The following is a 15,362-nucleotide window of genomic DNA, read 5'->3' as shown; positions in this document are numbered from 1 at the left end:
TTTCAAATTTCAATATTGCAAAATCCAGCTTCTAGAGCATCCCTGGATATACCGCCGTTTGGGCTGCTTCTTCCACTGCTGGTAATTCCCCCTCCTCCCAAAACAAGCCCCTTTCTGTTTTTGTAGCATTTCAGTGGAGAAGAATGAGGGGTAAACTCAGCAATTCTGCCAAAACACAAACCTGCGACAGCCACAGCTACTGAAATATACGGGGAAAAGCTGGAGGGGGATAGGACTTTAAAAGATTTTTTTTTTTTTATAAAAGAGTAATTTAAAACAAATGTACCACAATCTGCCCACAAAGCAAGCTGTTTGCAGAGAGAAGGCAAAAGGAATACAATAGCATTTCCTATGCAATAGATAGGCAAGATGCTGATCTAAAATGACGACCTAATTAGGAAACATTGGACACTCCCCCTGCCCAAAAAAAGAAAAGAAGAAAAAAATAAAACCCAAACACTTACCTACACACTTTTCACTTTTCCTCTCTCTCTCTTACATCTCCAGTATTACAAACAGACTCCCAAAGTGCCAGCCTCAGCATTTTTCACTCCTGAAGCAAGCAGGCGCTTCCCTACGAAGACAGCACTTCAGTCTAACTAGGGACTGAGCTGGGAGGATGTGAGCATGGGGGAGGGAGACTTCAATATTACAACCCATCCATCAACCACTTCTATAAAGCTCTTTTGTTCCAAGTTCATACTTAGCAACTCAAGGTCAAAACTGATGTTGGAAAATGCAAATCGTAAGTCAACTCAGACTTTCACCCCTCCATGTCTTCTTGACCTTAAACGCAAACAAGAAACAGGCAAAAGGAGATTTTAGCTACATGATCTACTTATATAGAAATGTATATCAAGGAATACAATCAACTTAAAAATGACTGTGGATTAGGTTCTTGATCTACACTATTAATGATACAGATTAGAAAAACAAAATCAGAATATATACTTTTAGGATAAATTGCCTTCACTTCATTTGTTTTCTTACAGTTTGGACAAAGTCAATTTGTTGTTTTCACCTGGTGGGGGCTTTTTTGTGGGATTTTTTGTTTGCTTTTTGTTGGTGTTTGATTTGTTTTTTCTTAAGAGAGAGAGACACACACACAGGGTTTGATTGAAAACACCACAGGGAAAACTAACTGGTTTAAAAAAAACCCCAACCTTTTCCTCTCTAGTAAAAAACAAAGGAACACATCTCTATTAGCCGTTGGCTTTAAGAAGTCCTGGGTCAGATGGAGGCAGCCTTAACAAAGAAGAAAAATAGTAGGTATTACGAATAAAAAGGAAGGGTTTCTCTGCTGCAGTGAAAACAGGATGTATTCCACAGGGCTATAGCTATTCTCCTTAGAAACGCCCGGGGGGGGGGGGAGAATTCATTCATTATGCTCAAATACTTAAGGCCAGACTTTTCAGTGAATCCCACTTTTGCGAGGTTCCAAAGCAGAAAGCAAGAGTGGTGCCAAATACCTGAGATTACAAGTTTATCCAATGGATATTTCCCAGAGGTGTTGTAATAAAATAAAATAAAATAATAAAAAAAAAAATCAATTTACAGGTACAATACAAAGACGGTGTAAGACAAGAGAACTCTGACACAAAACTGTGATCTAGTATCTAAATCTCTTAATTTTAGGATGATCTGGTAGTCTTTAGAATTGTCATCTTGAAACTTTTTAAAAAATTTTATTCCAAGAGCTTACATATAACATCTTTCATATGGGAAAAGTCCTGCCAAGTGCTTTAAATATAGCTTTATCGAATGCCAGTTTGGCTTCCGCCATGTGAATTTGGACACTTTAACAAGAGTTTATGAACTTTCATTGGAGATAAAAAAAGAACGTATAATAATAGCTTGCCATCCATGTAAGTAATAGGTTATGTAAAATACCAGATAATCCTGAAGTCTAACAAAACCATTTTTAAAATATGTGATTTTTCTCCAATAGCTTTTATTTGGCCTTTAAATCACAAGTTTCATTTAAAGCACCATCATGTGTACGAAGTCCTGCCAATTAACTCAGCCTAAAAGGGTGCTTACTTAGGGGAAGGATAGGAAAATGTGTTAATTAGCAGCACCTCAGAATACTGAGGGACTACTTTATTTGATGAGCTGCTGCTGTGGATGATGAAAAAGGTGTTTCCCGTAATTCCCATTGTAGTTCACTTGCTTGTCCCAAGCAAGATGAAGAACACAACCATAAGGTATCTTTTCTAACCTGCTTAATAAAGCTCCTGTCAACAAGCAACAACAACAACAAAAGGGTATTGTATTAATGTAACCTAAATCCTAGACAGTTTCCAAAAAACTAGCCAAGAATCTTTGTCAGAATTTCGAAAAAAAAGCCACTGCTGAAATTCTTAAGCATGCAGAAGGGTTGTTCAGGGCTCTTCCTGCAAACACCAAATGCTTTTCACTCTCTAAGCGACATTACCGACAGTATCCGTAAGGTGAGACACTGGGAACAGTTTCTACCATCTCCACTGGCGATAGTTTCCATCTTTCTGATATCAAGTTCATTACCTTGCCTTTCAGTAGAAGCAGTAGGTATTTTTGTTGAGAGTATTAAAGTTCCTCCAAAGAATCACTGCAAGGTCAGAAGTCTTCAAGTAAATAATCACGTGATTTTTGGCTGCCAGCTTTGTTACGTAACTAGCACCTTCCCTCACCCGTCCTTTTTCAGAGAAATGTGCTAAGGCATTTACCCAAGGCCACAGAGTACCCCAGCTTTCTTGATCACGTTGTCCATCTGGGTACTAATTAGTACCCCTCTTGGACAACCTTCCAGTAAAAAGAATGTATTAGTGTTGCCACTTATAATGCTTTAACAAGAAGCAATGAGCACAAACTGAAACACAAGAAACTCAATTTAAACGTAAGGAAAACCACCTTTTTTACTGTGAGGGTGGTCAAACACTGGCACAGGTTTCCCAGGCAGGTTGTGGATGCTCTGTCCCTGGAGATATTCAAAACCCAACTGGACACAGCCCCCAGCACCCTGCTCAAGTTGAGCCTACTCCAAGTAGGGGGTTGGATTAGCTGATCTCCAGAAGTGCCATCCCATTTCTGGATTTCTGGGATTTCAATAACCACAAAAAGTGTTTACCCTTTCCGTTGCAAAGCTCTCAATACATGATCCTCAGTGACCGCTCAAGCAGCCTCAAGAACTTTTCCTTGAAAAGTTTCATTCCATTCAACCTCACACAGTCACAGCTTCAACAAAGGTCACTGAGGTGGGGGAGCAATACAAACAGTACTACAGCAAACGGCATAGAGTTCAAGCATCTTTTATAACACCCTGTACGGGGAGACTGTACTCTAGAGTCAACTGAGATCACACAGGACTTTCGGTCTAGTCACTTCAGGGCATAGCTATGGCATTCAAACCAAAACCTGCTATTTGGTGGGATCTGCCTTTTGCCCGTCAGTCATTTTTCCAATTTGCTATTTCTGTTAAATGCTCAAATATTCTGAGATTCACCCTGGTCAGTTCAAACTTTTACAAGAAAAATACCCACGCTTTCACTGGTCTTCAGCATTAAGTTTATTCATAGTCTACTTTTGCAAGCCACTAATAATAATCTAAATTAGAAACACCATATGTGTATTGACGTAACTAGTGATAAAACCAACGGAGTACAAACATGCCAAGCTGACAGGAGCTCAAATGAAGACAAGCTTTTGTCTGTTGTGACCTACTTCATTTTTCTACCAGTTGTACTACACAATGCATTTAAATCATTTAAATATTTGATGTCTTAACCTGCAGCACGTTATCTCCACGTACAATGCTGAGTTACCTACTCTTCATCCTACTGTTTACAAGCTGTAGCTATTTCCAAACTGCAGCAAGTTTCACAATTTGTCAGCAAGGTTACTAACAGTAACAAAATGGTTTGTAAGGAAAAAGCTACTGTATTTTGTGTGTTGGGAAAAGGGGTGGGAGAGGAAAACATGCTCCGTTAGAGCAACAGGGTGAAAACAACATGCCTCAAAGAGCACTCCCTCCCATCTTACATACCACGCTCTCAGAGGGGACATCACAAATTACAGAATTCAAGCCAAACTCAGCCATGAGCGGGAGCAGGCAAGATAATAAGTACTGCAGATGGTTTTGGTCTTTGTTACCATCAAGTAGACATAACGTCTCTGTAACAGATATGGAACAAACAGAGGCTTTTGTAATGTGACAAACTAAAAAACACCAAGAGCTCTATGTTTTTGTGGTATTCTTTGCCTCAGGCAAACACTCTGCGGATTTCTAATTACCTGCTCTTCCTCTAGACCTCAAGAAGGCCCATGACTATTGTGAAACTTTGGGTTCTTCAACACAGATCTTTTCAAACCACACTTAACTAAATTGCCATCTTCTAGCTTGACTTGTATGTGTTAAGACTAGACTCTTGTGGGGCAAAGAGCCTCATGCTCACAGTTAAATCTGTACTGTGGCTGTGCTAAATAAGCACTTTCTAATGTTTTAAGGAAGTTTGTGATTACAAGTAGGCCAACGCTGCAGTTTCACCTTCATCCAGGGTAAGCGAGCGCAGGCTCCCTCCTCTCCGCTCAGGGGCCTTGTTGCTGAAGGGCAGCCCTGTCCTACTGCCGACCACCAAGACCAGGCAGGGCAAGAGAACCGGCTCACCCTCACCTCATTTTCTACAGCTTTCCTATATTTCATGAATGTAAAGATCACAATCACAGATTAGCATTCTGTATATTTTATAATATAGTTATTATATAGTTATAACTGCGACTATAATTTCAAAATCAACAAGAATAATCTATTTACGTTTAAACCACCCTTGTTAAGATCATGCTTGACTCCCCAGGACGAGGTAAACCCTATCCGATGCTACCCGGGATTTCAGCAAGTGCGGAGGCAGAGCCACTTCGGCACACGTTGCACAACCGGGGCCGAGCCCAGCTGCAGCCCGACGGGGTCAGGGCCCCCCCCTCCCCCCGAAACCCCTGCGGGACTGCTCCCCGCGGGGCTGGGGCTGTCCCAGCCTGCCCAACAGGACTGCACACGCTCCCCACTGCCAGGGGAGCAGCCAGAGATACGGGGAAGGGTGTTGGCCCCGCAGGGATCAGTTGCTATACCAGTTTCCCGTATCTGGGCTTCCATCAAGCTCCCAAACACAACTGGTACAAACCCCTGCTATTCCCCCATTATCGCCCTTCTATTTCCTACCCTACCCGTCCCCTACGGCGCGCATTCAGCCGTGCAGGCTGACTTTTTGTGGCAAATATGCTTATACCTTGTAATACTCTTGATCTTCTTTCACATACACACGCTGTTAAACAAAATAACGATAAATCTAGCAGGAGGAACCGCACAGTAACTACCTACCTTTATCTTAGAAAACTGTACCTTGACTAACACGCCAAGGCATATTATGAACATTACGTTATTTTCATTCTCTTTCTCCCACATACCACATGTAGAACAAACTTACTCAGTTCTTTCCCCTATTTAAAATGTTAAAGTTCGCAATACAGGGCCTCTATCTTTCCAACACCACAAATCAAAATAGCATAAAGGAGACTATAACTATATACTTTGTTGAATTGTTGTTCGTATATACATTAACATACATCTCAGTCTTACCGAGTGATTATTTCCAGAATTCCCTGGATCACTCAAAATTTGAGAAAAATGGATTTTATTTGCATCATATCCAGAATAAGTGGGGCGAGGGGTGGATCTTGCTGTGTAATCAATCAAGCTTTACTTGTGCTATCTTTCTTCTAAATTGAAAATCAAGTACCACAGCTAACAAAAAAGGGAGCGTTTTAGCTAAGTTTTGTAAGAGCTTATTCCCATTTCCTGGTGGTTGCCTTCTTTGTTCTAATTCAAAATGTTTTAAGCGCCTCTAAGGACAACGTGGTTAACAACATTTTGAAGTTTTCTTTTTAACATTTAAAGACGCTGCAGTACCCAAACATCACTTGGTTTTTCAAGCCACTCAAGCAGATTCAGTTACTTAGCATCAACTAGATAGCGAATAGGAAGGGAAAGCCAACACCACTCACTTGGGAGCTCTTTCCTCCCGTACAACAGGAGCAAAAGGTGCCACTAGAGATAACCCACAAAGCACCCCTCTCGGGTCATGCTGAGCTTCCCGTAAGCAAACCCCATCTGTTGCCAAAAGCCAAAACTCGCCAAAGTAGAAAACAACAGACAGATGTCCATTTGCCAGGAGAAAGACTAAACTTGCTTTCTTACTCAAGCCCATGCTGTCGAGAAGGCTTACCAACGCAGGAACCGGACGCAGAAGAATATACGTCAGCCAGTGAGTGGCAATATTTATCCCACCATTTAGAAGCTGATGAGAGCTCTTCTCATCAGCACTTTGATGCTAAAAAGGGGGAAAAAAAAAACCAAAACCCAAACAAAACAGGAGGCACAAAGAGAAAGAAGAGCATTCAAGTACAATACATTATTACCATTTAGAGCATTCTAGGGAAGTCGCTTGTTTTCATTTTCCCCTTGGCCATTCAACCAGAAAAAATAAAATAAAAAATAGACAAACGGCTCTATCACTATTACTCAATATGCTTGAAATCCCTACTTTATCATTTTTCCATCGCAATTTACATCATTTTTTCTACTGGCAATAAATATTAAGTGGCTCAATTCTTCAGATAGCATCCATAGTTTCAATTTACTTTAGGGGGCATCTGTTATAGTCCTAATCTCTGAAAAGTAGGAGCTAAGTTAATTAAAAAATTACTATCTTAGATTAATCAAAATTTGCTTAGTTGGACTACAGCCTGAATACAGTAAAAGGAATATCCAATCAACTAACTTAACAGATCTACCGATCGTCAAGATGTTAAATTTCAGATTAAAACAGAGCTCCTGCTCACATGTACATTAGGGAAATTAAATCTAATGAAACACTAAAATGTTCTTTTGGTTAAAATGTTGTAAGAACTTAGCCACAGATATACATTAAAGTGAATCCCTTTGAGGGTTTGTTTTGTTTTTTTTTTTTATTTCAAGTAACGCCTGGATGTTCTCACTTCCACCACTGTAATGTTGTAAATGGTTTTGCTCTTGATTTATACTCCGATAGCAGAGCAATAGCCGCCTCTGTGTTTGGAAGGGAAGCATTCAAAATGAACAGAGGGATGTACTCAGACAAGAGTAAGGCTATGACTAAGGCGCTATCCACTCACTGTGCCCCAGCCCCAGCCGGGAAGGGCTTACGCTGGGGCTAACAGCGCAGGGGACGGAATGGAGGGCCGAGAAGGGGTTGTCAGGAGAAAGCCAGAAGCTCCATCAAATTTCACCCCTTCCTGTTTCTGCCTCCCGCCCCCTCACCTCCTTCCTCCCAAATCCTACCAACTGTCAGGCATGCAGAGCATGTCGTATTTGAGGAAGGGGAGATGCTCAAGGCCAGTTTTATGGGGCACACCATGGGGGGTGAGGTACAGAACGGACATTGAAACAGTCACCCCTCAGAGCGGGCAGGACTGGAGATGCAGAGGCAGCTCAGAGCCCACCTGGGGCAGGGAGCATAAATGACTCAAGAAAGAAGGAAGAGAAGAGAAGGGGAAAAAAAAAAAAAAAAAGAATAATAATCAGGCCTTAACCTAAAAAGAGTAGACCAGTGGCTCCAACAGGGAAATTATGAAGAGGAGTTATGGCAAAGGAATTCCTCGGCACTGCCTCTCTCTGCAGGCACAGCTACCCTGCCTCCAGGCTCCACCCTCACAGAAGCTCAACCACACTCAGCAGGACCTTAAACGTTCATATTCTAACCACTCGGAACTCTCAAAGGGCAACGAAATCTCATATGTGCCATGCTGATTAAAGGACAAGAGGCCAATAAATAAATAAATTAAAACAACTTAACATAAAACACCATAATTCACAAATGACAAAGGGAAAAAAAAATACATGACAGCCTGAAGCCAGAAGCAGCCCTGCCCAACTAGAACACGGTACGGTATAAATACAAACAACTTGCAAAGTCCACCCACATTAATCTGTGCTTAACCCACAGGTAGAAAGATATTTTTTCTAGTCTCTTAAGTGGCGTGTCATCCAGGCTCCCCGGAGACTGCCATCCAACCAGCAGGTTTCCTATCAAACCTACAGCCAAGAACAACATTTAATTACCATGTTTAATTGATCCTGTTAACTGTTAGGGTGGACAGCTTTGATCTCGCCTGCTGATAGCTAGTTTACGACTACAAAAGAAACTGGGACTTTGCATAATTGCCAAGCCTTCGATGGGCATTTTTTAATTCTTTCTATTTCTCAATCTCCCTTTCTGTTTGCGATGCACTAATGCTCCTGATAACAGGAACGGAAGCACATGCCCTCATTTAGCGTAACATTGATTTGAGGGGGGGGAGGGGGAAGATGAGGAGAAAAGGGAAATTTCCCCTCCTTCACCCCGAAATATGGAAAAAAGGCCAGGAATTACCGTAGTGAATCTGGCCTTAGCAACGTTAAGCGCAGTATCCCGTGGCTGATGGCTGCCGGCACCAAAGGCTTCCGAGGAAGGCACAGGAATCACTAAGCATGTGTGGGATAATCTGCACCCCACCCCCCTTGAAAGCCTCATCTGACTCTCCACAGGTTAGAGGCTGGTTTAAATTCCAGGATGGAGGTTTTGAGGCATTTCAGTGGCTTTCCACTGTGTTGTTTTATGTTTGTTGATAGGTTCACCCAAAAAATGCCTCTTCTGCAGGAACTTCATATTAGCAGCTTAGGAGGGGAGCCCACAAGACCAAGATTACTAGCTCACACTCAACCAAGCTGCGACTGTGCCAATACTAATAGGAAGAGAAACTTCTGAGGACATTTTATTGTCTCCTAAAATATCTAGGAACCTTCAAAATAGATCCTAATTAAAAACAACCAAATACAAGTGTGTTTAATTCATTAACTACCTCTCCTAAACACCGTTTTCCTGAATGATCAAGCCAATCATAAGATCTACGGAAATAAATGTTCGTAGGTGGTGTATAATGGGTTCTGAGCAATGTACAAAGCAGCTCTAAATTTCAGCCAAAGAGTGTCAACTGTTTTCAAAACAGCAAGCCAAACCCTCATCAAACTGAATTCAGCTGGAGCTCCGCCACTCAGCAGGACAGCGACTTGGCCCACTGTCCCCATGGGAAATCTTTTTCGAACTCAGACTTTCTTCCTGCTTATTTCAAACGAAATCTCCTTTGGATCAGGGTGAATTTCCACAGATAATTAGTCTTGCACTAGCTAAATAAAACAAGAATTATATTGCTTCTGAGCAGCAATCTGAATAATTACAACAGGGTGAAAGAGAAAATACCTTCTTTTTTTTCCTCCTAGGGGAACTTAGCAATTAACTGTTTAACATGGTTTGAACTTTACTGCTGAGTCTTCGTATTACACAGCAACAGAGAGAAGAGTACCATTGCGTGTGGTCACCCGAAGCATCTGTAGAGTATCGTAGCCAAACTGCAGAGCCCAAATACTGTTAGAACAGAATTTCTCCCCTGAAAGTCAGTACTTTCTCAAAGCTGACTCAACAGCACACCATGGGTTTGGTGGTTGGGTTTGGGTTTTTATTTGTTGGGGGGTGTGCGCGTGTGTTTGGGTTGGTTTTGTTGGTGGTTTTTTTCCCCTAAACCTTTTCCTAAAGGTTTCTTCTTGTTCTTACAAGACGACAGACATCGCGTACACTCTTTCCTTACACCACAAGCTATAGAAAGCCCAGAAAGTCAACCAGCCTCTTCGTCTCCTGCCTACTGCTGATACTTGCTCACTTTTGGTGAGCTAGGGATGGAGGAGGGGTTTCCCTAGGAATAAGCTGAATAAAGCTTCCTGTTGGGCTGAAGCAGGAAATGTGCTCCAGTACTGCCTTGCACACAAAGAGTGGAAAATACTTACTAAACAAAGTAGCAGGAGATGAAGTGTAAACTGGATTGTCCGTCCATCATGCAGACAAATACAAAGCCATACTCCCCATCCCCCCGGTTCTCTTGCATGAATGTGCTTAAACTTGAAAAAAATTACATACATATGTATACACGTTCTGCATGAACATCAAATGATTATGCTGTGCCTTTAAAACCAAACACTGACGGATTTTAAACAACAGCAACAACAACGCTAATTAGGAGGTAGCATTTCCTGCCTCCCACAGGATCAGTTTCTTCTTGTTCGAATAGGAGGTACAACTGGCCAAACCCCATCCTACTGCTGGAGAAACTGAACCAGAAGTTGTCATTAAGTTAGCCTCCCAGCATTTCTTTCAAAACATCTCTTCAGAAAGACTAAAAATAAATAGCATAAAAGATGGATGGGGCAGCCTTCCAGTCTGTCAAACCATTAGGTTTCACAGAAAAGAACGGCAATATTGATCTTTGCGTAAGTATCTGCAGATGGTAGGAGACAAATATTAATGGAAAAAGTGTCCTTCTTCATGCCCTATAAAAACAATGACTGTTTAAGGCCCCATAGCGTTTCCCAAGATCTGCCCTTGTAATTCACGCAAGATTTCTCTGCTGCCGTCATGATGAACTCTGATCACTTCAAAGAGTTGTCCTCACTCATCCTCACCCCTCCTGGCATTTAAGAATTGAAAGTGATGAGAACTACATCACCCAATGCTGGGTCACAGCTACAGATGCACATTGCTAAAAGATGAAAAGCAGTTAGGCAAGTTCCATATTACAGCAGCTGGATCCTGGAAACATATAATAAAACACCACGCAAAACAGCAACACACATAAGCTTAATAAAAACCTGATGAAAGACTGTTAAAAAAAGTACTGAATCTAATTAATTCTCTAGACGCGGCTAGTGCAGTTAAACTAAGGTCACACATACTACGCTTGAATTTTATAAACCACCTTAAGCAATTAGTGCCTCCCACCACCATGAGTTATAAACCAGTCATCGGCCCCATAGGGACATGTCTCATCATATTTTGATGTCCTTTCTTATGGCACAACACCCTGCTCATCATGCAAAGCTCAAATACATGTCAGGAAAGCATTCTACTAAACGGCCTTAAAAATACCCTTGTAGCGAAATAAAGTCAGGCACAAGTTTCTTAGTTGGGGGACATAAAGAAGCATCTCTACCACCCTAAATGGAAAGTTTAAGACAGCCAAACCAAAGCAGAGAGAGCTGAACCATTCCAGTGAGCCCCAACGTCAGGGGCAAACCCTGGAAAAACCAACCATCACTAAGATCACACACAACTGAAAGCTACCTTCAATATCCTGAAGCAGACACAAAATTAAACTCTCCAACCGCACGTGGCACACCAATACAAGACCCTTGGAAAGCAGGCCTCCCAAGTTGAAGGGCATGGCAGAAGAAGTCCAGCCACTCTTGGTAGATGAGGAAGTTTTCCCCTAGCAAGGGTTGCAAAGACGTAGCACCTACTGCAATACAGCACATCATTAGCCAGTTTGCCACACCAGAAAGTTCTTTCACATGAGGTGCAATGAACAGATGTACCTGAACTAATGCGTTCACTACAGGATTCCAAAGAGTATATAACAGAAGAGAAACAGCAGAGATCGTTTACCTATTAATACTCCAATACGTATATCAAGGAGCATATGGAGCCCCCACACACAAGGACGCGCTGTACAGCCAAACAAGCAAGCGCGGTCCATGACTGCAAAGAATGAGTAACTGAAGACAAAGAGCTTTGTTCTGCCTGCTTTCCCTCCCTCACACCCCGACCCGTGCTCAGCAAGGAACAAACACTGACGGACCCCTGTTATCTGAAGGATACTACATGGAAACTTCACTTTGCAACAAAATGATGACAGTTCACAAATAAAAACCCCTTACAGTTTCAAAGTATATACTCTCCCAAGCACCAGGGACATATGTAGTATAGCTTATACCAGCTACCAGTCTGCAGCTACTTCCCAAGACGTGGTTGTGACCCAGACTTGAAGTTTGCTAGTCCTCTTCTGGTCCTTCCCATACAATATCATGCTGGAATCACAAGTCACCCTGGGACCTTTGGTTCCGAGAGGAAATTATTGTCTGAGAACAAAAGCCATTTATTCAAGTAAAAATTACCCATGATTTGAAAAGCAGGTGTACGATGTCCTATCCCCTCATCCTGAAAGTGAGCAAAATACTTAAGTCACCCGATACAATGTCACGCTGCATCTGCCTGTGCACCACAAGAGATACAGTAGTTTCCAATATTTTCCCCATAAGAAAAGGTTTATGAGCAATAAGCATCTAGTAAATGGGAGAGCAATTAAATTTGTTTACAATCCTTGTTGTTCTTATAGTCCCACACCAGCAAACAGCTTTCTCCATGAAGCTTCTGTATCTTCAAAAATGGGAAGGAAAAAATCCCCCTTGTCATTGTTCCCAAACAAAGCCAGCATTATTAAACCATTCTCTTTGTTTTGCAGATTATTTCCCTTTAATGCCAGGGACGGAGTTAAACTTGCAGACAAGCTTTGACGGCTTGCATTATAGAGACGTTCATGATGCTAACTACAACTGATCATCCCACCCGATCTCCTTGGCCACATCACAATACGTAGACAGCATATAAGAAGAGAATTGACATGTCTTTATGTGCAACTTCATGTCAATATGCTTAGCCTACACATCAATTCCTTGCAACCGACAGGCAAATAAAATAATCTTCCTTTACAAAAAGGCTGCATTTCATACAATTTAAAAAAAAAAAAAAAGAAAGAAATCATCATTAATTCTCACTGACTTTAATAAATGAGATCTTTGAAAAGTAAATATTAACAGCAGCAATGCAGCTGTTAAGTAGCAAAATTAAATTTGACAGCAGAGACGCCACTTACCGAAGAATTTAAAACCAAATGGAGAAAGCCAAACATAAGAACCGCGTCCAGTTTTGGAAATTGCAATGACAAGAACAAAGATCATCAAATTAAAAGCAATAACAGGCTTAGCTCAAAGAACTGAGTTGTAATAAAAAATAAAAATAATGAAGTAGTAAATATATAACTTGTGCAAAACGATGACCAAGAGAGAATACAATAACTAGATGTCTGACACATGTAAAATGTCAGGGTTTGCACAGCACAGCAGTAGCCTCATTTCACCCTTCCCTTTAGACGCGTTGCACCAGTGTATGGTAATAATTAGCTGCCTATTTAAAAGAGATAAATATATACTGCTTCCTATCAGGGCATCCATGTAATGTACCACCATACTGCAGGTATCCCCAGGAATAAAACATTCTCATTTCAAGTCTGGCTGCACCATGCCTTGCCAAACTAACATACCTCTGTTGGCAGAAAATGATCTACCTGTCTTGGTGAGGAAGAAAAGCTCCTTAAGTTTGTCAAGCATTGACTTTTTTTTGATGCTTTGTAAAACTGGTTATCACAAAACTTTCACCTAGCACTCACAAACCACAGAAATAGCCGTTTGGTAAGAGTGATGGTGGTTTCCTCCTTTGTATACCGGAATACACCGTAAGGAATACTTCTGCAAAGAAATAGGTAAGTTATCCATACAGTGTTCATACTCTTTGAATCTTATCTGTGAAAGGCCTTCCTTATCAATTTTGTTCATCAGTATGCCATATGCAAAGCAGGCTTTCTACTTCCACGTAAAAGAAAACTATCGGTGGTCTCTGAGCAGCGATCCCATTTAGGCTAGCCTTATACCTGGTACAGCTGCCACACAAGTTGCAACACAGTTCTTTGGATTCCTGAATGTTTCCAACACATTGAGAAAGCTAAGCTGATGTTGCAAGACATCTCTCACTGACTCTGTGGGGAGCTGGGACACACACAAATGGAACTCCACGTAGCAGATACAATTTTTACGGGATCCCTTCTCCAAAGTTAGACCAAGCTCAGAAAAAACTCTTCCTATAGCTCTGTGTAGCTGTACAATTAGTCACTTTCTGAGGGCTATTTTACAGGCTCAGAAAGCAACTTAATAAGAACCCCCCCTTACTGCCACTGCTTAGGAATCCGAGGCCAAATCTGGATCTTGCTGCTTGCATGAAGTCGAAAATACAAACGCGGGACCAGTCCTGCACGCAGAACAGAAGCTCGGGAGAACCGAGAGATGCAAAACCAGCTGCCAAGCACATCCAGGTTTGTATTTACTGAGGTCTTCCCATGCACGTACAAAAGAATTAATCAGGCGTGTGGGCTGAACTGTCAGAAGCGCGGCCGATCCGAGCTCCAGCGCAAACCCCACACAAACACACAAACCGACGCGACCCAACCCAGCCCTCCCCTCAGGATTACCGGGCTATCTCCCGGCTCAAACCTCCCCGCGCTGGCACCGCTGACAGCCCGCCACCCCCCGCCGCCCCCCGGTCACCCCCTCTCCCCGCCGAACTACATTTCTGCCAGACGGAGGCACTGGGACAACGCCAGCAGCCACCGGCCCCGCACGCCGACACCCCCCTGCCCGGAGCCGCCGGGAGGATGCCCGGGGCCGGTCTCAGCCGGAGGGGGACCAGCAGCGCCCGCCGCAGCCGGCAGCACCGGCGGGGCGCCCCCCTGAACGCGGGAAGGGCGAGAGGGGGGATGCTTAAGTTTCCCTTCTTTCTTTTCTTTTTCTTTTTTTTTAAACAAATAAATAAATAAAGCAAAGCCCGCCGCGCAAACCGCCCCACCACCGGGCGGGCGCCCCCCCCCGGCCGGTGTCCGTGTCCGTCCACCCCCCGCTCCGCCACCCGCCACCGTCCCGGTCTCGCAGCGGCGGGGAAGGGTGGCACTCACGGATCTTGACTTTGCGGTGGTCGAGGCGGGCGAGGAGCGCCTCCAGGGCGCCCAGGCGGCGCTGGAGCCGGGCGTTGCGGTGGCAGAGGGAGTCCGCCTCGCTGAGGATCCCGCCGAAGATGTCGCCGGCGCAGCGGGAGAGGTCGGAGAGCTGCATCAGCAGCGACACCAGCGCGTACGAGCTGACCTGCTCCAGCGCCCCGAAGAGCGGCACCGCGCCGCGACGGCGCCCGCCGCCCCCCTCCGCCGTCCCGGCGTGGTCCCCCGGCGCCGGGCCGCCCCGCTCCGCGGCGTCCCCGCCGGCCTCCTCCAACCTGCACAGCTTCAGGGGCTCCAGGGTTCGCAGGGGGAACGGCATCGCGGCCGGGGGAAGGAGGGCAGCGCAGGGCACGGGAGCGGCGGGGCTGGGGGAGATCCGGGGGGGTGGGGGCGGTGGGGAGAAATTAGCAGTCCCCGGCGCAAAAAGTCTTCATCCGTGCAGCGGCCGCGGTGACAAAAGTTCAGAAAGAGGAGAGAGAGAGGGAAAGAGGGAGAGAGGGAGGGAGGGAGAACAACAACAAATGAATCGGGGCGGGCGGGCTACACGCTCCGGGGCCGGGGGGGAGCCACCGCCGCTGCCGCCGCCTGGGCGGAGGGGGAGCCCCGCGCGG

At 44.0% G+C, this 15,362-nt stretch overlaps 1 protein-coding gene across 1 annotated transcript in view; it reads right to left on the bottom strand.

The window, feature by feature from the left end:
* The window catches only part of NHSL1 (NHS like 1), a gene marked incomplete at both ends in the record, with an annotated part of 182,745 nt that extends 167,675 nt beyond the window's left edge, over positions 1 to 15,070 (bottom strand). The window contains one exon of the mRNA XM_082481913.1: positions 14,713 to 15,070. Within this exon, the coding sequence (XP_082338039.1) occupies positions 14,713 to 15,070 (358 nt within the window). The remainder of the gene's footprint in view (positions 1 to 14,712) is intronic.
* Positions 15,071 to 15,362: the final 292 nt, after the last annotated feature.

Source organism: Vanellus vanellus, assembly GCF_965231255.1.
Source record: "Vanellus vanellus genome assembly, chromosome: 3".
Classification (NCBI taxonomy): Eukaryota; Metazoa; Chordata; class Aves; order Charadriiformes; family Charadriidae; genus Vanellus; species Vanellus vanellus.
This window is presented reverse-complemented; position numbering and strand designations above follow the sequence as displayed.